This window comes from Pieris napi, chromosome 23 (assembly GCF_905475465.1).
Source record: "Pieris napi chromosome 23, ilPieNapi1.2, whole genome shotgun sequence".
Lineage (NCBI taxonomy): Eukaryota > Metazoa > Arthropoda > Insecta > Lepidoptera > Pieridae > Pieris > Pieris napi.
In genome coordinates this window covers 5,253,636-5,277,320 of record NC_062256.1, presented here as the reverse complement: position 1 = coordinate 5,277,320, position 23,685 = coordinate 5,253,636, and the positions used below count along the sequence as shown (strand labels likewise).

The following is a 23,685-nucleotide window of genomic DNA, read 5'->3' as shown; positions in this document are numbered from 1 at the left end:
AACACGCCGATCCAAATCGATTGGATGTTACCGCGTGTGATCACATGGCGTGTTGTCTATGTGCATCTGACCATATTAAATATATGGGATTGATAAGTACTGACATGCGTCGGATGGCGTGGTGTAGCGTCGCGTTTTGGTAGTATGTTTCCACCTTTAATATTTTATGCTGACGATGCACTTGTGACGGCCAAGGGATGTTAATTATCAGGAGGCGAGCTTGTTATCTACTGTTGAGTGGAAGAAGTAGTTATTTGTATAGGACAACTAGGTCTTCGAGTGGCTTTACAAAAATCTGAAGTTGTATGTATCGCTAGGAGGTCACCACCTAGAAACGCATAATTGTAGATGGTGTTCAGATGGCAGTAAAGTCGACATTGGAATACCTCGGGTTGGTTTTTGACGCCCGTTGGACTTTCAAAGCTCATTTCGCAGCTTGATTCAACTGCAATGGCATTGGGTCATATAATGCCAAATATCAGTAAGCCAGGCGGGGGCTGTAGGCTCCTTTATGCTGGAGTAGTACGTGCGAAGGCTCTTTATGGGTGTCCGATATGGGCGGATAAGTTGTCATTTTACAACAGAGCTTTACTGAGGCGGCCACAGCGTATAGTTGCCATTAGAATTGCGAGGGCACACCGTAAGGCATCCTGTGATGCGTCATGCGGCATATGTCATAGCCACCACTCCGCCTTGGCACTTAGAAGCTTTGGCTTTGGGAGAAATTTTTTGGAGAAGAGCTGAAGCCAGGAGTGGTGGTTTTGACCCACCTCATGAGGTAGTCCCTTCTTTGTCCCTTTTTGAAACACTAGGTGGACCGACGGTGGGTATAGCTTTCCTATCGGCTCGTTCAGGTGGCAGAGGTGACACCCGCTTGTCATCATTGTGACTGTATAGATGATACAGTGAGGGACACAGTTGAGGAGTGTCCTGCTGGGGACGGCTTTCGCCCGGTCCTTGCCGATAGCATTGTTGGCAATCTGTCGCTTCCACTAATTATCCGAAGAATAATGGAAGCTGACAATGACGGTCCTTGGAATGCCTTCAAGGCTTTTTGTGAATCATAACTCAGAAAGAGAATGCGAAGCGTCAGCGTGAAAATAATTCAGATGCTCCGCCGGTAAGAAAATAAAGGCCGGTGCAGCGACGCCGTGCTTTCGCACGTCTGCCCAAGCATTTAATCCTCACTTTCAGCCCAGAAGTTAAATGCCACTATTATTGTCATGTGGCAGTCTTAAAGAGACACCCGAACGGAGCGGCTGTGTGTACGACGTTTGTTCAAGTGATGTGGTGTTGGTGAGCCGTAAAACACTCTAAGAAGTTTGACATGACATGTGGCGAATGTGCCGTACCTATGCCTTATATCTATATTAATGATTACATTAGTATAAATTCTCATGCACTGTATTAGAGCAAGGAGTATTAAATGGAAAATCTTTGAACTCAGGAAACATAGTTCTTATTTAGTCCCGTCCTTACATGGCGACCCTGCCAGGATAAAGACGAAAAAGGGAAAGATGCAGTAAACAAGTGTTTTTTGAAAGTCTTTTGCCATGGAAAATATTCCATTGGGGCGTAAACTAAGGTTAAGATCAAAGATTAAAGATTTAATTTTGGCTGAAATTGAAGAAAATAATATTCAGCACACTCCTGTACCGAATTTAAATACTCAACAATCAATGGGATATTAATTGCACGTCCAGGAATCATCTGAACAAAATTTAATTCAAAATATTCCCACACCAGTAGAGAATGATTCGGGTTTGATTAGTTACATAAACAATTTCAATTAATAAAATGAAGAATTGATTTTTTTCTTCGAATTTCTTAAATTACTCGTACCTACTGTTTAGTAAGTTTTTTGAATAAATACATATGTATTAGCGATAGGAATCCGCGGAGATCTATACAGATGGATAAAAAGGCAGGCGGTAGTAACCGGTAGACACAAGAGCACATTTATAAATGTGACATCCGGTGTACCTCAAGGGTCTATACTGGGTCCGTTATTGTTTAACGATTATTTATATGACAACAAACCTCTGTAATAATTATTGAGCTAAGAATATAAACAAATGAATACCTATAGTTAAACTACGAGTACATTGAATGTACGATTGTTTTGTAACACCTACCTACGTAGTGGGAGAAATATATTGTATCGTAAGAAATTAACAAATAAAATTACTAAAAAAAACAAATTAGATTACACGAAATTTACCACACAACTACTATTAATTAATAAAGAACACATAACCACAAATTCAACAACAATAAATGTAAGTGACGTCTATATTATCTAGTGCGAGCGGCGAAGAAGTGAGCCCGGCCATATCGTGCGCCGTGCTTTTATAGCCTCAAAACCAGTTCAGTCCAGTATATCCCACTCGTACGTTTCAGTTGAGTTTTTACAGCTTATTGTATGATATGAATATAAGTGCTATAAACGGTTATATTATACATACAATAAATAAGGACTTCAGTAATAAGGCAAGGAAGGATTATTTACGAACTTGGATTTCGCCTAGTTGCACCATATCATGCATAACAGCGCAGAATATCTATTAAAAGTATTCCAAAATCCTTGAAAATGAAAGGGAAAATGCTTTTAGGTATGAATGACCCATCAAAATTACAACCATGCCCAGCACAACCCCCCAATACTGGTCGCGTTGGAAAATGTTCCTTTTGTGGCAGAGCGCGCAATAAGTCCAAAAGAAAACAGTTGTTGAGGACAAATCCACTTGTTACAGGCGATCCTAATTCTTCTAGGCGAAAGATGTCTTTAGCTTACACTTTGAGAAGTAAAGATGATACAATATTCAAAGTGTGCAAAAAGATGTTTCTTTCCACATTGGGTTTAAATGAGTTCATGTTAATAAATTGGTTGAAAAATTTGTGCAAGAATTGAAGCCAAACGATCATCAAGCAAGGCGTAGATTCGTCGAATGGGCCCAAAACGAGATTGCCGTTGTTCCCGATTTTCATAAGCGAATTTTGTTTAACGATGAAGCGCACTTCTGGTTGAATGGCTACGTCAACAAACAAAACTGCCGCATTTGGAGTGAAGCTAATCCTCAAGTGTATGTCGAAACACCGTTACATCCAGAAAATCTGACTGTTTGGTGCGCTTTATGGGCTGATAGCAGCATTGGTCCATACTTCTTCAAAAACGATAATTTCCAGAACGTTACAGTCAAAGGTGATCGGTATAGAGACATGATTACTAACTTTTTCATTCCTGAATTGAACAATCATGATGTCCAAGAGCTGTGATTTCAACATGACGGCGCAACATTTCACAGTGTGAAACCCTAACCTACGAAGATATCACTACTTTGTTGCACCAGATAGAAGCTTGTCTTAATTTGAGACCCTTGTCTCAACTTAGTAGCGATCCTCACGATCCGACTCCTCTTACCCCTGGACATTTCTTCGTCGGCAAACCGCTTCTGTTAGTCAAGAATTATGAAAATTCTTCCATTTCCAATCTCAATCACTGGCAAATAATTCAAAAAATGCTTCAAGTGTTCTGGCAAAGGTGGTCACATGAATATTTGACACAATTCTTGCACCGGTATAAGTGGGCTAACGTTACGCCAGAACCAAAAATTGGTGATGTAGCATTAATCAAGGAGGACGATATGCCTCCAGCGAGATGGTTTTTGGGAGTATTCACTGAAAAGCACACAGGTTTGGATGGACTCACGAGAGTTGTTAGTTTGAAGGTGTCATAATAAAGCGCCCAATTACTAAAATATGTATTTTACCTGTTTACATTTACCTTTGTCTGAAAGAATATGGAGTTGATTTTACCTTTGTTACATGTAGTACGAACTTTTGTTTTTGTTATTTTTAGTTCGAACCTTTTTTCGTTGTTAACGTCTTTATCAATACCGAGAGTTATCTTTGATTTTTTTTTAAATTGTTTTTAATATACGTATACTAACGCAATACAAACGTGTAATCTAGTGTTAGTATAACAACATCTCCTATCATATTTGAATTGGTATTCTTTTAAAAAATCACTGTATCTTTATATGATGATAATGTATTTTTTATATGTTTTATTTTTATTGTATTACGTTTTAGTTTATGTTAGTTTAATCTTGATCACTATGACTTAACCTCACATACAGTCCACTTGTCTAACAAGTTATTTTATAGTGGGTAGGAAAATGAACATACTGTCCATGGTGGGCGGCATGTCCAAACGTAATACAATAATATTGTGTTTTAGTTATAAAATTCACCACCAGATGGCGCTGTGCGTTTTTTGCATCGCGCTATGGTTGTGTGGCACGTACGTACGTTGCTCGTACACACGTACCGAGCAAACCAGCGAGACAGTACTCTCGGTCAAGTACTCGGTACGTATAAAGCTGGGTATCGATTACGCGCTCCAAGAGGTCGAACATTTGCGCGCGCTCCAGCCGTGCGAAATGGATACCACTTTGGAACGCGCGCCAATGTTTTCGTTGGAGCGCCCGAACGCGTTCCGACGGGTGTCGGTTTTTTACCACGCATGTAAAAAAGCATGGGCACTGTTGCGAGAAAAAAGATACGAAAAGTGGACAGGCTAGTGTTCGTGAAAAAAAATGGAGGTAATAAGAAGTAAGTTTTTGTTACCGTACATGAAAGAAAGGCCGACTACATGTCCAATTCCACCAGTACCCGGTTTTAATGATTATGCACACGAGGAAGAGGTTGCTCAGTCACCTGAGGTTGAGCAACAAACGACTGACACATTTACATCTGAGGTTAGTCAACAAACAGTTGGTACATTGCCAACTATACCCTCCCCAGCTCAAACTCCAACGCACCCTCAGCCAAAGGGTAAACGAGGCCAAAAAGCAACTGATGATACACCTAGTACTGTACTAATGAAGTATATAATAAAGAGTAAAAATAATACTCCACCGCCGGACGACATCGAACAAGTTATGTCTGGAGTTGTAACTACATTGCGATCTTTTCCGCGAGAGAGGGCTATTGCAAAAGCAAAGACATTTAAAATAGTATCTGACATGGAAATAGACGTATGAGCAGGCCATCAACAAGTTCTACGGTATCCACGCCATCAACATATTTTGACACTTATCAAGACAATACTCCTATGCCAGAAACAATACAAGATTTTTACCAAGGTTTTCAGCCAGACCTTACTGACGAAAGGGTGTATCGGCACTTAGGATAGTATTCCACTTCTACAACCGACAAGGCTTCCTTAAAAACTGTATCTTGTTTGATTATCACTGATAAATAAGTTCGTGGCAAATTAAATGCAGTTTTGTATAAAAACCCCGGTTTTGAAGAGATAAAGAAAATTGACGCGTTTATCAACGGCACCGGTCAAAGTCTGCCTGAAGAGGTCTCTGCAGAAATGGCGCCAAATTTTAAGTTCTGTCCGGTAAGGTCAGTTGACGTAGAAAGGTCATTTTCAGCCTATAAATTAATATTAAGTGACAAACGTCACAAGTTTGCTCAAGAAAACTTGGAAAAATATATTATTGTTTACTATCACAAGAATTATAATAAATAAGTTTATTAATTAATTCTATGTAATAAATTATTAGTTTTATTTATTCTAATTGCATTTTTATTGTGCATATTTTATGCATATTTAGCCCTTTTTTAGTGCATATTTGCATGCATATTTTGGCATTTTGATAGTGCATATAATGAATAATCCGATGTCTAGTTATCAGCAATTCAATTTTGTTTAGTAGAATGTCAAACTGATACCGGCTCATACGAAAATATATGAAAAAATTTTTTTCATCGTCAACAAGTTCTTGAAAGAGTGTCCAGTATTCTCCTTCTAATTTTCTTTTCTTAAGCATATAAGGTACAGCCATGCGTTTTGCTCTTTTTTCAGTTTCTTTTAACAATAATGCAATTATGGACAAATCTTCAATAGAGAAGTGTTTGAACATTTTCAATAACATGCTTTCTAAAGCTATGCAGTAACTGCCAGTGAGAGCGGACGCCGATGAAGGTGTTTGTCGGTATCCGAGGTGTCTGTCACGGTACGTTTCTATAAGTTACATATAAATAAATGGTGTCTGTCGGTGTCTGTCACGGCACGTGTCTGCCACACTCAATAGCGGCCTTCACACGTACAGTTCGAACCGTATGAAACAGTCCGCGCCATTCCGATCTGTCGTCCAATCCGTCCATGTAGACGTGACAAGCGCGTGGTGGTTTGACATTTCGATGCGGCGCATTGGTGTGTACGAACGTTTGTACAGTTTTATGCGGGTGCCTCGTGTGGATGACAATTATTTCAAAATGGCAGTTTGGAGCGTGGAAGCAGTGACAGGTTTTATAAGGATATATCGGGAACATCCATGTTTATGGCAAGTTAAAAATAAGTCGGCTTATACAAACCGTAATTTAAAACAAAAAGCATACGGCGAACTCATAGAATATTGCAAAAATGTTGGTTTTACAACGGCGAACAGGGATTTTGTCACGAAAAAAATACAAAATCTAAGGGGAGCATTACGCAAGGAGTTAAAAAGTGTCTGAAACCAGAAATAAAAGCGGAAGTGCACAGGATGATATATATAAACCAAGTCTTTGGTATTATGATCAAATGTTATTTACCAAAGATCAAGAATTGCCGACTCCAAGTATTTCCAATATATAAATAGAAAAAGAAAATTCCCAATACACAAACGTCGCTTCACTGTTATTTTCTCGAACTAACTCAGTATCACCTCCACGAGATGTCTCACCATCACCACTACAGGATACTACTAATATAGCATCGCTACCAATTAATGCCGAAAATACAAATACTAAGGTAAGATAATAAATACACGTTTTTCACAGAAAACCTTTTTATTACGTATAAGTAAGTGATTATTATCATTTTAAAATTAAATTAAATGATTATTACATAAAAATTAAAGGTTTGTCCATATTAACAGCTATGATCTACCAGCGTTTATCATAGTTTCTTGCCAAGAAACCTTACCTATTGTATTGAAATATGTTTTGTATTCATCTCTACTCTATTTAGCTAAGGAAGGCACATTTCTGGCCGAATATCTGTCCAATGGAGTTAGTTCAGAGCTGTTTTGGCGCCAATCTCCGTCTAAAACAGTACTCGATTCAATATTTTCTGTGTCCACGGTTGATGCTGACATATAAAAATTACTTCTCTTTCTTAAAAAATTATGAATACTACATATTGCTATTACTATGTAACATATATTTTCTGGTTTCATGTTAATAGGTGTACGTAGTATCTGAAATCTAGAGGCAATTATGCCAAAAGTATTTTCAACAACATTACGAGCACGTGAGAGTCTGTAATTGAAGATTCGTTTTTCATGATCAAGTTCTCTTTGCGGGTAGGGGGTCAAAAGGTTTTCATTCAATGCAAAACCTTCATCACCAATGAAAACGTAATTTAAATAATGAACATTCTCGCTTCTCTCGGGTAAATTTAATTGTCCTCTTAATAATTTGTTGTAAAAGGTTGTGTATTCAATAACACCCCCATCGGACATCCTGCCATTTCTACCAACGTCAACAAAAATATACTCATAGTTTGAGTCTACCAGAGCCATTAAAACCATACTATAAAAGTTCTTATAATTGTAATATTTTGCTCCAGAATTGGCAGGAGGAATAATTCTTATATGTTTTCCGTCCAGTGCGCCTCCACAGTTAACAAAGTTCCAATTATCATGGAAACCTTTAGCAATTTCCAGCCATTCTTCTTTGCTTGTAGGAAACTGTAAAAATATTCATTTTTATTACATTTTTTTCAGGAATCAACCACTTCTCCACGGGGAACGAAGAGGAAGTCAAATATAATTGACACTCAAATTAAGTTCATTAATGTATGCACAGAAGCACTTCAAAAAAATAGCAGACAGATGACAGAATATGAAGCTCTAGGAGTGACAATTTCAAAAAAAATTGAAAAAATGGACAAAGTCCAAGCTCTATATGCAGAATCAATTATACATACAGTTATGCGCAAAGGCATTTTAAAACAACTAACAGAAACGTCAGATATATGTGATAAACAATGCAATAAAGTTGTATTTCATACTAACATTTCTCTGCCATCGCCATCGTCTACCCCACTTCAAGAAAACTCTGATATAATTTTATCTGAACCTCAACATACTCATAACACAGAAAATACAGAATCTATTCTCAAAGAATACTACCATAACTATGATGACGCTAACTTTTGAATTCATTTAAATTTGATTAAAAATGATTAAGTTAATTTTGTCTCGTATTCGTAATTAAAAAGGTAAATTAATTAAAATAGTGTTTTAATACTTACCCTCATGTAATCTTTCCTCAACGTTTCGTAAATCGCTTTACACGTTTCCGGTATTATCTTGCTTAGAGCTGATGTAGAAATTCCAGAAGAAAATTTTAAATCTTCAAATGAACGTCCAGTTGCCAGATATCTTAATGTTGCGGAAAGACGTTCTTCTGGTGTTATGCATTTTCTCATAACTGTATCTTGCTTAGTAATTCTGTGACGGATAAGTTCCAATAAGCAATCAAAATTATCGCCGTCCATCCGTAGGTAATTTTTAAAATCTTCTGGATAGTTTTCTCGTATTTCTTTTAACATGGGTAAATGTCCAAATTTTCGTCTATATTTCTTAACCCATACACGTCTCCTTTTTAGATTATTAAAACCAACCACAAAACCAGCTAACGCGATCACTAGACGTGTATCCATTTCTACTGTACCGGTTAAAACTGAAAGAAAACTTTTAAAATTGGTCGACATTCCACGCGCCATTCCATACTGCGATCTAAACTCTCGAAAAGCATTTATACGTACAGTTTTATCTGCAGGAAAGCGAAATAACTGAACTGCGGTTCAAACTGTTATTACAATTGAAGCGTAAAGTAGAAGCACAGATCAGCGCGCGGTCTAGTCTGCACAGATTTATCTGCACATTGGTGCGCAGTTCCAGAAATGCCATTCCGAACTGCACGTGTGAAGGCCGCTAATGTCTGTAGATATAAATCGACCTTCAGTCGTGGCGCGCGCGCCAGTTGGGACGGACATATCGTATTTTTTTTGTGTTTGTTGCTCTCCCAATTATGGATAACCAAAGTTGCCGTAAATTAATACAACTGTATGGTACAAAAGAACTACCGTGGAATAGCAAAAGTTCTTCGTATCATAATAAATCGCTTAGAGAAGATGCTTGGAGAGAAATCAGTAGTGAAATGGGAGTCCCTAAGCCGGAATTAAAGAAAAAAATGACTGTGCTCCTATCATCGTACCGAAAAGAAAAATGGAGAATATATATAAGCCAAATCACTGGCTCTGGTAATTATTATACAGATTTTTAAACTACAACTGTTAATTAACTCAAAATGACGGTTTTAAAGATTTAGCTGATTTTGCTTTTGAAATATTTGTAGGAAGGTTAGAACACACAAATATAAATTCACATATAAATTTTTACAAGCTTTCTATTAACTTGCAAGCTATGTATTTTTATCCGGGTGGAATCTAGCAACTTAATAATAAAGTGCCAGTGATGACACGCTTGATACGTGGAATTGGAATACAAGAAATTGAGTCGACTTCTTTAATTACGACAGTTATAGAATTTCCTGAAGTTTCATTGGAAATAGATTTATTCGTTGTTCCTTCCGGTGCATAAATGCACTCATTTTGATTGGTACCGCCGTGATGAATCAAAAGGTTTTGACATACATTCGAACTAATGGAGAACAGCGGCTTGTGAGGTCTGGTATTGAGCCGACTTTGCAGCATGTGGTCGCGGTCAACGATGAAAGTGTCAGGACCCTATTATTGACTCGGAAATTGAATACTTGGGGCGATTGATTGGTCATGGTCAGGTTAGGCCGAGTCCGGGGAAGGTCGATGCACTTATTAGATCTCCAAAACCCAGTCAAGGAGGTTTGCCAGTTTCTAAGCTTAGCGAGATATTTCCGTCGCTATATATCAGGTTATGCTTCTAAGACGGTGTATATAGCAAAGTTGTTAAAAAAGGGGAACCATTTTTATGGGGTGCTGAGCAGGATACTTCTCGCGATTATATAATTCACAGTTTGACAAATGAACCGGTTTTAGAGATATTCATTCCCCAGTTGCCTACGGAACTTCACACCGATGCAATAGCTATTGGTCTTGGTGCTATTTTATTACACGCCGGTAGGAGAAAGAGGGTTGTCGGTTATTTTTGGTTTAAAGAATGTACCTGAGACTTTCCAACGGATGATGAATAATTCAATTTTCTTTCTTGAGACGATATTATAATTTATTTAAAAAATAAACCGGACCATATTAATAGGTTTCAACAAGTTTTCGAAGCTTTACGAAAAGCTAATTTAAAGTTAAACCCAAACAAGTGTGTTTTAATGAAACAAGCAATTGAATGTTTGGGTCATGTTTTAAATAAAGATGGTTTAAAACCAAACGTCTGCAGCTTGAGACATGTCATTAGGTGCTATATTAAGTCAGGATATCATCCGGTAGCCTTAGGCCCTTCTCCCATTACGATACGCCCGCGCGACTCTAGTCTCGGAGACTAGTCGCCGCGAAGTATCTCACATACATTTATATGGACACTCTCACATTACGATACTGGTATTCTACGCGTTCGCGACTAGTCTCGCGATACCCGCCGTGTTGGTCGCTTGTGCGTCGCGTCTCGCGCGTTTCGACAAGATGGCGGCGGAGCGAAAAACAAATATTAAGTTTGTACAAGAAATTGAAAAACATGCTTGTTTATATAACTACAAACTACCTGAATACATGCGAAAAAATATAATAGACAAGACTTGGGCAGAAATTGGGAACAAATTTCAAATAACAGGTTGGTTTTTTTTGTACACATACATAGTTTATTATTATCAATGTTACATTGTATTCTGCAAACAGGATTGGTATTGCCAAGGCAATGAACCTTGCTCAGATATAAAGTAGTTTGCTAAATAATTTCGTTGATTATGTGGTGACATATTTGCCGTTATTTCTATATTATGAGGTTGTATTGTCGTTGTAACGGGAATAGTGACCGATCTGTTTTGTATAAACTCCCTTGGACTATATGGAATACCCTCACGTTTTCGAACATAGTTGTGTAAAATACACACTGCTTTTATTATATTTGATACTTTTTCTATTGTATGACATCTTATAGCAGTACTTAATACTTGAATTTTTTCAGCCATCATCCCAAAAGCACATTCAATTGTATTCCTCCCTCGGCTTAGTCTGTAGTTAAATACCCTTCTCAAGTCATTCTAGGTTCTTTGGGGATATGGTCTCATCAAGTAAGATAGAAGGGGAAATGCCTCATCCCCAATAAAATAGTATGGAAATTCATAGTTAGATTGGTCATTAAGAAGTTTGGAAGGTAAAGGAATATTATTATATGATCTTGAACTATGTGAACAAACACAGTTACCACCACCACCACCATCAACAAATAATAATAAAAAAAACGGAAGAAGCTGGAAGAAACTCAAGCCGAGCAAGACATTTCAGCTTATTTTAAATTTAAACAATCTAAAATTCTAGAAAACTGTGACAGTACTGAAAATTCAAACAAAATGTTCTTACTGAGTTTACTATCGGACGTGAACAAAATGACTGATAGTCAAAGAAGACTGTTTAAGAGAAGAGTGCTTGCATTGATAGACGATATAATGGACCAAAGTAGTGAAAATATGAATAGTCCCATCACACTTTATTCTACTCCTTCACCGATGAGATGAGTGCTGCCGAGGTAATAAGTACGCCAATTACCATAAACGAAAGTCTGAATGTAGTACAATCAAATACTGCCAGTCTTTATTATGAATCAATACCTATGTTATTATCACAGGAAGATGAAGAATAAGTAATAATTATAAAGTACTTACATATTAAAATTTAATAAACATTTAATTACCTACATATGTCACAATGAAGTATTATTAACCTTAGGTTTATCAGAATCAGAATCCTTTCTTCCGCACTGACACATTCTCTAAATTTAGTATTTCGTTGATGTATAGCTGGTTTTAATAATGTAACAAGATGCAAGTAGGTCTCTTTAGACATTCGGTAGAAAGATAAAAATTTCTTATTAACTCTACAATTTATGTTTCTTTCAATATATGGATGAATCCAGTATTTTCTACTCTTGCGTTGACGTCTTCTATTTCTATACAACAGCAAAACTGCAAGAGCTTCTTCGTCACTGGAGTCGCTCGACATAACGTCCGTCTACAAAAAACAAGTTTGCACAAATGATGAATTTAGTAATTTTTCAGTAGCATAATATGCGAGCGTCGCGGAGCGAACATGTATCCAAATAGTATTATACTCGAGTATCGTACCCTACAGGTATCGTAATGGGAGAAGGGCCTTACGCATCACGAACGCTTAGGGTGCTTACATAAAGAAACAGGTTTCCGGTACAGACAAATCTGTACGGGTCGGTACCGATCAGCGCAGGTATAATATTTCAATATAATCCTATTCACTCACTTATAAAGAAACAGGTTGTAACTTGTCGGTGCCGACTACCTGGACCGTGCCATACGGGTTTAAGCATTTACTGGTGTAGGGTGTGTTTAATAATATTAAAAATGGATTTGGATAACGAAGTTTTGATAGCCTTAGTGTTTGATAAACAATGTTTATGGGACAAAACTCATAAGTTCCACAGCAACAGAAATGTTACAGATAAGTGTTGGAAAGAGATCAGTTTGGAAATGAAACAGGATGGTGAGTACTTTCAATGATCAGTTCGATTTATTTTAATTTTGTAGTTATAAAATATTAATAATAAAGTATTACCCAATTTAATTATATAATACTTATTATATAATTAAATTGGGTAATCACTTGATTATGTTTGAAATATTGCACAAAATTATTTCTGACGTTTGTAGCAACATTACTAGGCGGACTCAGTCTTTGATTGTGCCATCTTCGTCTAACAATATTTACCGAAGTCAAGTTTCGCTCAAAACCCTCTTTATCAATAATTATATTGTGCAACAAACACATAGTTTTTACGATCTTATCAGCTAGTTGAATATCCGTTTCGATGCTTTTAGATAACAAACGCCACTTTGAGTATAATCTACCAAATGCACATTCCACTGTTTTTCTCGCTCGGGACAAGCGACTATTAAAATTTTGTTGGTCCACTGTTAAATCACGTCCCCCAAAGGGTTTCATTAAATATGTTTTTAAAGGATACGCTTCATCAGCTAAAAATACGTAAGGAACAGAGACTTGGGTATTAGGCAAATAAGCGGGCGATGGAATATCTAATTCTCTTTCATTTAGAAACTGATACAAATCTGATGCTCTAAAGGTACCGCCATCACTCTGTTTACCATAGCCCCCGACTTCTACCATTACAAATTTATAATTGGCATCGGCTACTGCTTGCAGTACCACAGAAAAATATTTTTTATAGTTGTAAAACATAGATCCAGATTTTTTTGGGCACATTACGCGCACATGTTTACCGTCTATACAACCTATGACGTGAGGGAAATTCCAAATATTATTGAAATCATTAGATATTGAATAAAATATATCTCTGGTGGGTGTAGGCATATGTATGGTATACAGTTCCTCCCATATTGCTAGAACCGTCTCTTCTATAATTTTTGTTAATGTTGTTACTCCTATACGAAAATTTTTTGAAAGCGATTTGAATGATTCTCCAGTTGCAAGATATCTGAAAATAAAAACACATTTAACTATTACACCCTGAATACAGGATGTAAAAAAAGCAAAAATTAACGCTAAATCGTGGGAGGGATGATTCTGCTCATTATTTTATGAGACAGTCAGAGGTCAAATATAATTTTGTTGTTGTAAACATCGGGTTAAATTAATTTAAAAATACTTATTTCTTGCCAGGGTTCTATATGTATAAGACCCAACCTGATAATTGGGATTTAAATAAATAATTATTTTTAAATTGATTGAACTGGAAAGAAATAAGTATTTTTAAATTTATTTACCTTGATATTTACAACAATAAAATTGTATTTGACCTCTGTAGGAAAAAGTTTTTACATATCAGTACTTTTTTGTTTCAGAAAGTAAAATAAGAAAAAGATGGAGATATCTAAGGGATCCATTTGCGGTAGAGTTAGGAAAAATTTCACCTTCTCGCTCTGGAGATGAGGCAACTACAGTATATCCCAAATGGCCATATTTTAAACCCTTACTTTTTCTCAAACCTATGGTGAAGGCGCGGCTAACCACTGGAAGTTTGACGCGACAAAGATCTCATTCAAATAGTGCTGTGAGCCTTGATAGTGAAACAGAATACACCCAAACTACAAATGACCATGATTGTTCTCTTTCACCTGGACCAAGCAACATGGAAGATAATGATGCGAGTGACCAACCAACAGTGTCTCCTGCGATGCCTGTTTCAAAAATCGCTTTGAAAAGGCCGAAGAGAACAATCAATGACAAATTATTGGACATTGAGCATCAAAAACTTAAATTTTTACAAGATAAGGAAAAATCCCGACAGAATAGAACAACAGATGCAGACAACGAACATATTTTATTTTTTAAAAGCCTCATACCACACATTGAAAAAATTCCACAGCACATGCTACTTTCTTTTAGAAACCGCATTCAAAGCGTCGTCGACGAGTTCGCGTACCAATCTTTGCAATATGGTAACCCTAGTTCGATGTCAAACTACTCTCATTTAAGTAATGTTTCCCGTAATAGTACTCCAGAGACCTGCAACGAAATAACTCTTCCACAAACTTCGAGAGACAATATTGCTGTTATAAGCAACCAATTAGCCACAGAAGAATATATTTTTCATTGTGATTAAAACTACTTACAAATAAAACATACTAGCCTACTGAATGAATAAAGGTCAAGGAATTTTTTTGAACATTGGCTGTGGACACCCCGATTATAAGCGGTATAGAAGACATTTCATTTTGAAATTATACCACCCAATACCTATATTACGCATATTTTTATACTAATAAATATTATTCATTACTTACCTAATAGTGATAACGAGTCTTTCTTCAGGTGAAATTGGTTGAACATGCCAGTTACACCATTTCTTAATTAAGCGATGTTCGATTAAATTTAATATGTATGTAGTAAAATGTTTCTTGAGTCATCCTTGTATAATCATAAAACTCCTTTTCATCGTCCTTTATATCTTTTAAGAATAAATGATAATATGTTCCATATTTAGTTCTTTTTCTGTTAATATCAGATACACTAACTGTTCTTCTCTTTCTATATTTGACGTAAGTACTTTCTAAAAGTAAAAAATCTTCGTCCGACGAACTGGAGGCCATGATTGTCACTAAGGACAGATTCACCTGTTTCTTTATGCGAGTCAACACTGTACCGATCGGTACCGACCCGTACAGATTTGTCTGTACCGGAAACCTGTTTCTTTATGTAAGCACCCTTAGTGAAGACCGCTTACCGAACAAAAATATAATACAAGGGAAAAATAAATATTAGGTTTTATATGGGCTGTAACATATTTTAGACCTTATATTTATGGTAGAAAATTCATACTAAGAACAGATCATAAGCCTTCTATCAAAATTAAAAGAGCCAAATCAAATAAAAAAAAAACAATCATATTAAATCGTTGGAAGTTGAAAATACAAGATTATGATTACAAAAGAAAGCATATTAAAGGTAAAGAGAATCACGTAACAGATGCCTGAAGTAAAATACACCACACAGGTAAAGACTTATTAGCTGAACAACACAACGTCATTAAGTAATACAATACACCGGTGTCAAGAAAACAGCGATGGAGGCATACCAATTATTAATAGTTATCCAACTAAACCGTTAAGACGTGTAGTGTTTGAAGCTCCATATAAAAAGCGAATTATGAAAGAGGTATGTGGTACTTTTATATTCCATCAAATAACGAAGAACAGTTTATTAAAGAATTTATGTTAGAGTATTTAAGTAAAGATATATACTTAATGAGAAAAATTAAATTATTAAGTCGCAGAAGTTTATACGAAATATTTTGATCACAGTAAATTTATGCCAGTTAGGTATACTAGAAATTTAATTGAAATAGATGGATGATATGGAGGAACAATTAACATTAATTAGGGAATATAATTTGTTTGAAAATATATTTGCTGGTATAGAATGTTTGTGTTACATATTCTAGATGTAAGATGTTTAAATTTTTTTTTTTATTATTTTATTTTATAAAACCTAGAGTATAGGCTTTAAATGTTGTTTCTTTTGTATTCACAGAGAAACGCAGTCGCGCCTTATTTATTCCCAGTACTCGTATAAGCGATCAATACCGTTAAATATATATTTAATATTTTTACTATGTAAACAAGATTTAAGAATACTAATGTTTTATAAGAATAGCATGCAATTTAAAAAGGTCAGCGAATAAAGGGCTTTTATTATTAAGCAAAGCCAAATCTGGATAACGATGTTATGAATAAAGCATTCATCAATAGTGTAATTAATAAAATAACTGGCGCCGCCGCCAACGCCCTATCAACAAACAAAGTCAAATGGGATGCACAAATTTCGGAGAGCCAGTTCGGGTTCAGATCTGGAGTAGGAACCGCTAGTTCAAAAATGTAGAGACTTACAGACAGACGTCAATATATTTTTTGTTGATTACAAAAAAGCCTTTGACAGTGTTAAACACGATGTACATATGTGTCATCTGCAAGAAGTCGGAATGGATGGCAGGGATGTGAGGCTAATACAAATCCTTTACTGGAACCAATCCAGCACGGTGAGAGAGGACGGTGACGAAACCGAACTAATTGCAATCTGTCGTGGAGTGAGGCAAGGTTGTATTCTGTCCCCGCTTCTATTTAATCTGTATTCAGAAGCAATTATCTCTGAAGCACTGGAAGGCAAAAGGTGGGGATCAAGATGACCACGTCTATGAGTGCTAAAAAGCGGGGCTATCAATGAACCTCGCCAAAACCAAGTGTATGGTGGTTTCCAGAATAGAAGACTTGAACCCAACAATCTCGGTGGCAGGTACTACTAAACAGAGAGTCACTAAATACAAGTACCTAGGCACATGGGTGACTGAAGCATGGGTCTGAAATTGAAGTGAAGATCCGAATAAAAATTGCTCGTGCCTGCTTCGACAAAATGAGAAAAGTACTCTGCAACAAAGACATCAGTTTACACCTCCATCTGGTCATTTGTAATGTATGGATGCGAAGCTTAGACTTTGAAGGAGACAACCATTAAGAAAATCGACGCCTTTGAAATGTGGTGCTACCGAAGAATGCTGAGGATAAACTGGGTCCACAGAGTTACGAAAGAAGAAGCTCTACGGCGCGCCAAACGATCCCGAGAACTCACTTTGACCATTAAAAAGAAGATACTACTTGGGACATGTGCTTCGACACGAACGGTACCGACTTCTTCAAGTCATCATGATGGGCAAGGACGAGGGGAAAAGACGCGCTGGCAGAAGGAGGAAGTCGTGGCTTCGCAATATCAGAGAATGGATGGGAGTGGCCAGCGTAGAACAGCTGATGCGCTTGGCGAGGAATAAGTATGTCGAGCTGACCGCCAACCTCCAGTAGTGGAGAAGCACTACAACAAGAAGAGAAGTAACACTACAAATTTAAAACAGCAATCAGAATGAAAACATCCCACTGTCTTACAGGTAGTTCATTCGAAACTAACTGGTTATATATCGCGGGCTTCAAGCCAGAGGGGCGTATAAAAAAAAATCGTTTTTTTTTTTATTACGTCAATTATTTCTAAGTTTATCGATACACCACCTCTGTTTTTTTCATATTTGTAAGTTAATTACTTTAGAAGATATTAATAAAATACTTTTAGGCGTATAACTGAAGTCAGATATTATTTTCATGCCAGAAAGACGTACCGCGGTCGTAACCACTAATAGGCCAGTCATTATAGACATTCGAAATCGAAAATTTGATAATAATTCCAAAAGTTTTCAAACTTCGGTCAAGTGAATGGTACATTGGGACGACAATAAATCTCATTTTGCAACCTTGTCCGCAGTCCGGAACATTGTTAAAATTGCAATTAAATTAATTTTTGCTGTATGGTCGTGAAAAAAATTCCAAAAGTTCTGCAAACTTGGGGAAGTTTTCGATATAATATTTCATATCACGTATAAAATTTGCAACCAACCTAAGTGTACGGAACATTTTTTGTTCACTGGATATCAGAGACAAGATGGTCCGTACTGCTTTGAAGAAAGCGCGCCGAGGAGTGGGTAATATACCTTCCCCTGATAAAAGAGGTCATCACATACCTTGCAACAAATTTAGCGAAGACAACATAAAGTTTGCTAATGATCACATAGATTCATTTCCAAAAGTGCCTTCTCATTGGTGCCGTAAAGATACAAAAAAGATTTATTTGGAGACCATTCTTAATAAAGAAAAAATGTACGAATTATATAAGCAGCAATGTTTGGAGAACCATAAGAAACCCATTGGAAAAACTTCGTATAAAGAACTAATTATAAATAAGAATATAGGTTTCCACAAACCAAGAAAGGACCAGTGTTGGTGTAACAAATATGAGCAATTAACTGAAGAAGAACAAAAGGCGAAACAAGAAGAATACGAAGAGCATGTTAACAGAAAATACTATGCACAGGAAGAAAAAACATCGGATAAAATTAAAGCAATAGAAGATAGTCGCTCGCATGTTTGTACTTTTGACTTTGAAGCAGTGCTATATTGTCCTTTGGTTTTAGGAAAACCTGTATTTTATAAACGGAAGTTAGGTAGCATGAATTTCACAATTCACAATGCAGCGACTAAACAAGGCTATTGTTATTTTTGGCCGGAATATGAAGGCAACCGTGGATCAAACGAAGTATCAACATGTCTCTATAATTACATCTCAAATCTCTCCAATGTCGATCACCTGATTTTATTTTCTGACTGCTGTCCAGGGCAGAATAGAAATTCTGTGCTTGTTGCTATGTTCAATTATATCATTACATCACCTGACAATGAGATTAGAGTCATTGACTATAAATTTCTTGAACCTGGTCACACCTACATGGAGTGCGACAACATGCACTCGACAATTGAACGAGCTTCTGAGTATGCCAAAATCTACATCCCTGATGACTGGCAAAATGTCATACGACTAGCTCGTAAAGACAATCCATATAATGTTCAAGTTATGGAACACACAGACTTTTTGGATTTCAAATCACTGCGAAGTACTATTATTCCAAATACAATGAAAGCCACTGATGGAACTGTTTTGCAATGGGCTAACGTAAGATGGTTACGATTTAATAAAAACATTCCCCATTCGTTGTTTTTTAAATATGATTACTGGGAAGAATTCAAAGAGGTAAAATTAAAGGAGAGAGTGACTAGATCGGAACATAATTCGAATCTTGCAAAACTGTACCCAGGACAAATTTTGTTAAAACAAGCAAAACATAAAGATCTGATAGAAATGTGTCGAGATGGGACGATAACCAAGAATCATAACTACTACTATGAAAAACTTCCTGTTCAGTCTGTATCAGGATCGTTGCCTCAGACTAGGCCTCGTCAAGATGATGACGAATTGGAATTATCTGCAACACGAGCCTCATATTTAAGACGTCGGTCAGGGAAAAAGAATTAATTAGTTCATTTGATAAGAACCTACATAGATGTTTGAACTTATTACTTTTGCTTGCTCAGTTGGATCTAAATAGATTAAGTCGTTTGCCTGTACCTGCTCTAAATTTAAATGAGATTGCATGCAACTAAATGGAAAGTACTTACTATTCATGTTTTTCATCTTTATAGATATTTTTATAGATGTATTTTTTTTGTTTGTTTATTTTGTTTCTATTTAGGTAAACATCTATTTTTTAATAGGTAACCAAGTTTAATACTATTCATGTTTTTCATCTTTATAGATATTTTTATAATTAGCAGTTTTTTTAGTTTGTTTATTTTGTTTCTATGTAGGTAAACAACTTTTTTTCAACAGCTTTAAGATCTCTGCAATCGTGAATGCTGAATACGACCAAAGAAACAATAATTATCTTTGTAGTACTAGAGTGTTAATTATACCTATGCTAAGTTTTTCTTTTAAAAGTTTAATGGTTCCAAGTTCCTTTTTAAATAATAATAATTTTAAACTATTTTTGTGCCTTGTTTTATTTCACTGCCATCGAAATTAACCCTAAGAAGCCCTTACGTCTGTCTTGGAACAAAACTAATTTTATATTTTTGACAAGCCAGACGGACGTGTAATCTTCAAAAATGGTAGAAATACTGCATTTAATTATATAAAAAATATTTATTTATGATATTTCACGATACTTGAACTAAGTTCAGATGTTTTTTTAAATATTTCATTGCGTAAAAAGCTTTTGTATTTTACGTCCATCCGATAAAAGCGTTTTCTGAGAAAAGAAAACATACGGTTTGCCTACAACTGTCGAGCCAAATGGAAGTAAGTGCAATATTGCAAGTTTTTAAATACTTACAAAGAAAATAATCATTTCACGTTATTAAGAAAGTACTTTAGTAGACACATGTACATTTTCAGATAAAGAGATACATTGCAAAAAAACTCATTAAGTTTTTTTTTTGTCTCCTGAAAAGTAGGGGTATTGCTTATACGCCCCTCTGGCTTGAAGGCCACGATATGCCAAAATGCCATGAAAAGCATTAATGTAATGAGAAGTTTGGCAGGTACTTTTTGGGGTTCAGATCCAAAAACTTTGAACATGCTGTATAAAAGCATAGTCAGAAGTCATTTTGACTACAGTTCCTTAGCTTATATGAATGCAAATAGTACATTACTAAGAAAACTGGATGTAATACAAAATATTGGACTGAGAGTAATAAGTGGAGCTATGCGCACCACTCCTATAAACAGTATGGAAGTAGAAAACTGTATACCTCCACTGTGCTTGCGACGCTTACAGTTGGCTGAGCGATTTTGTTTGAAGGAGCTGGCAAATGAGAACAGTGTTACCCTTGGTAGAGTCTCTTATCCTGTAGAAATAACTCAGTCAATTGAAGCAAGCAGCATCTCAATAAATACACTGATTTCAGGCTTGTTACCTGAAATTCCAACCATAATGGCATATATTAAAAACTTGACAAATAATATGCTCACAAGTAATAAGTGGCCAATTTACAATAGCCCTTATAACTCTTTACTGAACTACTTAAATATTCAATGTAATTTAGACTCTGTTAAAAATAAGTTTGACTTTTTACAATTTCTAAGTGATAAATCAGAGTTTTATATTATATATACTGATGGTTCCAAATGTGAGACTGTTAAGGCAGCATTCTATGACCCACAAATGAAATTAACTAAATGCTTGAGATTACCTATAACTTGTAGTATATTCACTGCTGAGGCTTGGGCAATATTAGCTGCTTTAACATATGTAAATAGTAATGTAAATAATGTAAATATTTTGGTTGTAAGTGATTCTAAGAGTGTTTTAACAGCATTGGGTAATTGTAGCTTAGGATATAAACAGAATTATATTGTATATAAAATTAAGGATTTACTGTACAATTTAGAAAAGCATGTAGAATTTGTATGGGTACCCTCCCACAGTGGTATAACTGGCAATGAGGTTGTGGACGAGGCGACTCGTCGGGACCATGACGATGATTTAACAGACTCTTTCAAAGTGCCTTTCACAGACTATTATTGTAAAGTTTTAATTAGTCGATACGAAAGATAGATCGGGATTTAAGGTTTTATTAATATTACAGAAATACATAGCTTTTGTATAAGACATTTTTAATCAAACTTAAATTACTTCTTAAAACGAGATTGTTGCTAAGGCAACTTCTTGTATGGCAGTAATCAGTATATACATACTTCACACCCTCTTAAGTTTTTAGAGAATATATGTATATAAATTCTTTTAACCCAATTGTAAGGAAAGTTCTTTTAATCTAGGGCCATACAATGGTTTCGTTAGCATATCGGCTAACTGTATCTCTGTGGAAACATGTTCTACTGTAAAGTCTCCATTGCTAACACATTCTCTAATGAAGAAATGTTTAAGTTTAATGTGCTTAGTACGCTTATGGTACTCATAGCGTGGATTTAGCGCGAGCTTTACAGTTGATTCATTGTCTAACTTCAATACTGGACTTTCGGTTTCTGTAAGTTGGCGAAGTAGGCAATTTAGCCACAAAATTTCTTGTGCTGATTCACTAGCTGCTATTAGCTCTGCTTCAGTAGATGAGATGGAGACAGTTGCTTGTTTCTGACTTCTCCAGCTAATTGCAGCTCCAGAAAATAAGCAAATCATTCCGGAAGTTGATTTCCCACTTGCTGGATCTCCACCATGATCTGCGTCACTATAACAAATTAAATGACCGGGAGATCTTCGTGTATAAGTTAAACCGTTTTGTTCCGTGCCTTTCAAATAACGGAAAATGCGTTTTACCAACATAATATCCTTTTTGGTAGGTGAATCAAGCTTTCTTGAAGCGACACCTACAGCATATGATATATCAGGTCTCGTGCCTACAGATAAATATGCCAAAGCACCTACTGCTTGTCTATACGGAAAGTTTATATTGATATTAACTTCCTCTTCCGTCTCAGTTTCTTTTATGATTGGTGTTGGTGCTGATTTACAATTCGACATTGCATATTTTTCTAAAACATTTCTTGTGTAAGCCTTCTGTCATAATGTAATGGTCTTGTCTTTGCATATGTCTATTTCTAATCCAAGAAAATATGAAGCAGGTTTTATTGTTATTTTAAATCTGGTTTGCAATTGCTTAATGAATTCATCACCCGCTGTGCTTGTGTTATATGCTACAAGTCCATCGTCTACGTAAAGACCAATGAAAAGTTTAGTTTGTCCTTTATTTCTAATATATAAACAAGGATCCGCTTCACTCTGCCGGAATCCTGATTTTTGTAAAAACTCAGCAATACATGAATTCCAACAACGTGGAGCTTGCTTGAGTCCATATAAGCTGCGTTTCAACTTGCAAACTCGTTTCGTGTTATCGGAATAGCCTTCAGGCTGTTTCATATAAATCTCTTCCTTTACTTCACCATATAGGAAAGCGGTTGAGACATCGAACTGCAATAATTTTAAATTTTCTTTAGCAGCAATTGCAAGTAAAGTTCGTACTGTGGTCAGACGAACTACTGGGCTAAACGTCTTATCATAATCGACACCAGGTATTTGGGAGTAACCCTTAATTATAAGTCTGGCTTTGTACCTTTCAATGGAACCATCAGGATTCATTTTAATTCAATATACCCATTTACAAGGCAGGGCTTTTCGTCCTTTAGGTAGATTATCCAGTTCCCAAGGTTGGTTGTCATTTAGTGAAGTAATTTCACTCAGCATAGCGTTTTGCCATTTTTCTTTATCAGTAGAATCCATCGCTTCTTTAAAGGTCGAAGGTTCAATAGGTTTGTGAATATTTTCAATTTCTTCCGCTGCGGCTAAGATAAAATCATCATAACGCCTAGGAGCTGTGATATTTGATCTACTTCTTAGTGACCTTATTTGAACGGAGGCGTTTTCTACATTGTCATTACTGTTTACTGCTTTTCCGACACCGTTTTTAACAGGGTCTTCAATATTAGAAGAACCAGAAAGTGAGTCGTAATCACTTTCAATATTTGTTGGTTCCTGAATATTTTGTTCCAAAATTGTATTGTTA

At 36.1% G+C, this 23,685-nt stretch overlaps 2 protein-coding genes across 3 annotated transcripts in view; one reads left to right on the top strand and one right to left on the bottom strand.

The window, feature by feature from the left end:
- The window catches only part of LOC125061450 (zinc finger protein 43-like), a 343,312-nt gene that overhangs the window by 71,373 nt on the left and 248,254 nt on the right, over window positions 1-23,685 (top strand). The gene's annotated exons all lie outside the window — the stretch shown is intronic.
- On the bottom strand, window positions 6,828-11,740 carry LOC125061456 (protein ALP1-like). 2 transcript variants are annotated; one of them, XM_047666925.1, is made up of 3 exons: window positions 8,831-11,740; window positions 8,315-8,745; window positions 6,828-7,748 (listed from the first exon to the last, which is right to left on the bottom strand). In XM_047666925.1, the coding sequence occupies exons 2-3, from the start codon at window positions 8,723-8,725 to the stop codon at window positions 7,020-7,022; spliced, it is 1,140 nt and encodes a 379-aa protein (XP_047522881.1). In that variant the 5' UTR covers window positions 8,726-8,745; window positions 8,831-11,740; the 3' UTR covers window positions 6,828-7,019. The 2 variants fall into 2 exon arrangements, with proteins under 2 accessions (XP_047522881.1, XP_047522880.1); XM_047666924.1 differs by having other exon boundaries at window positions 8,315-11,740.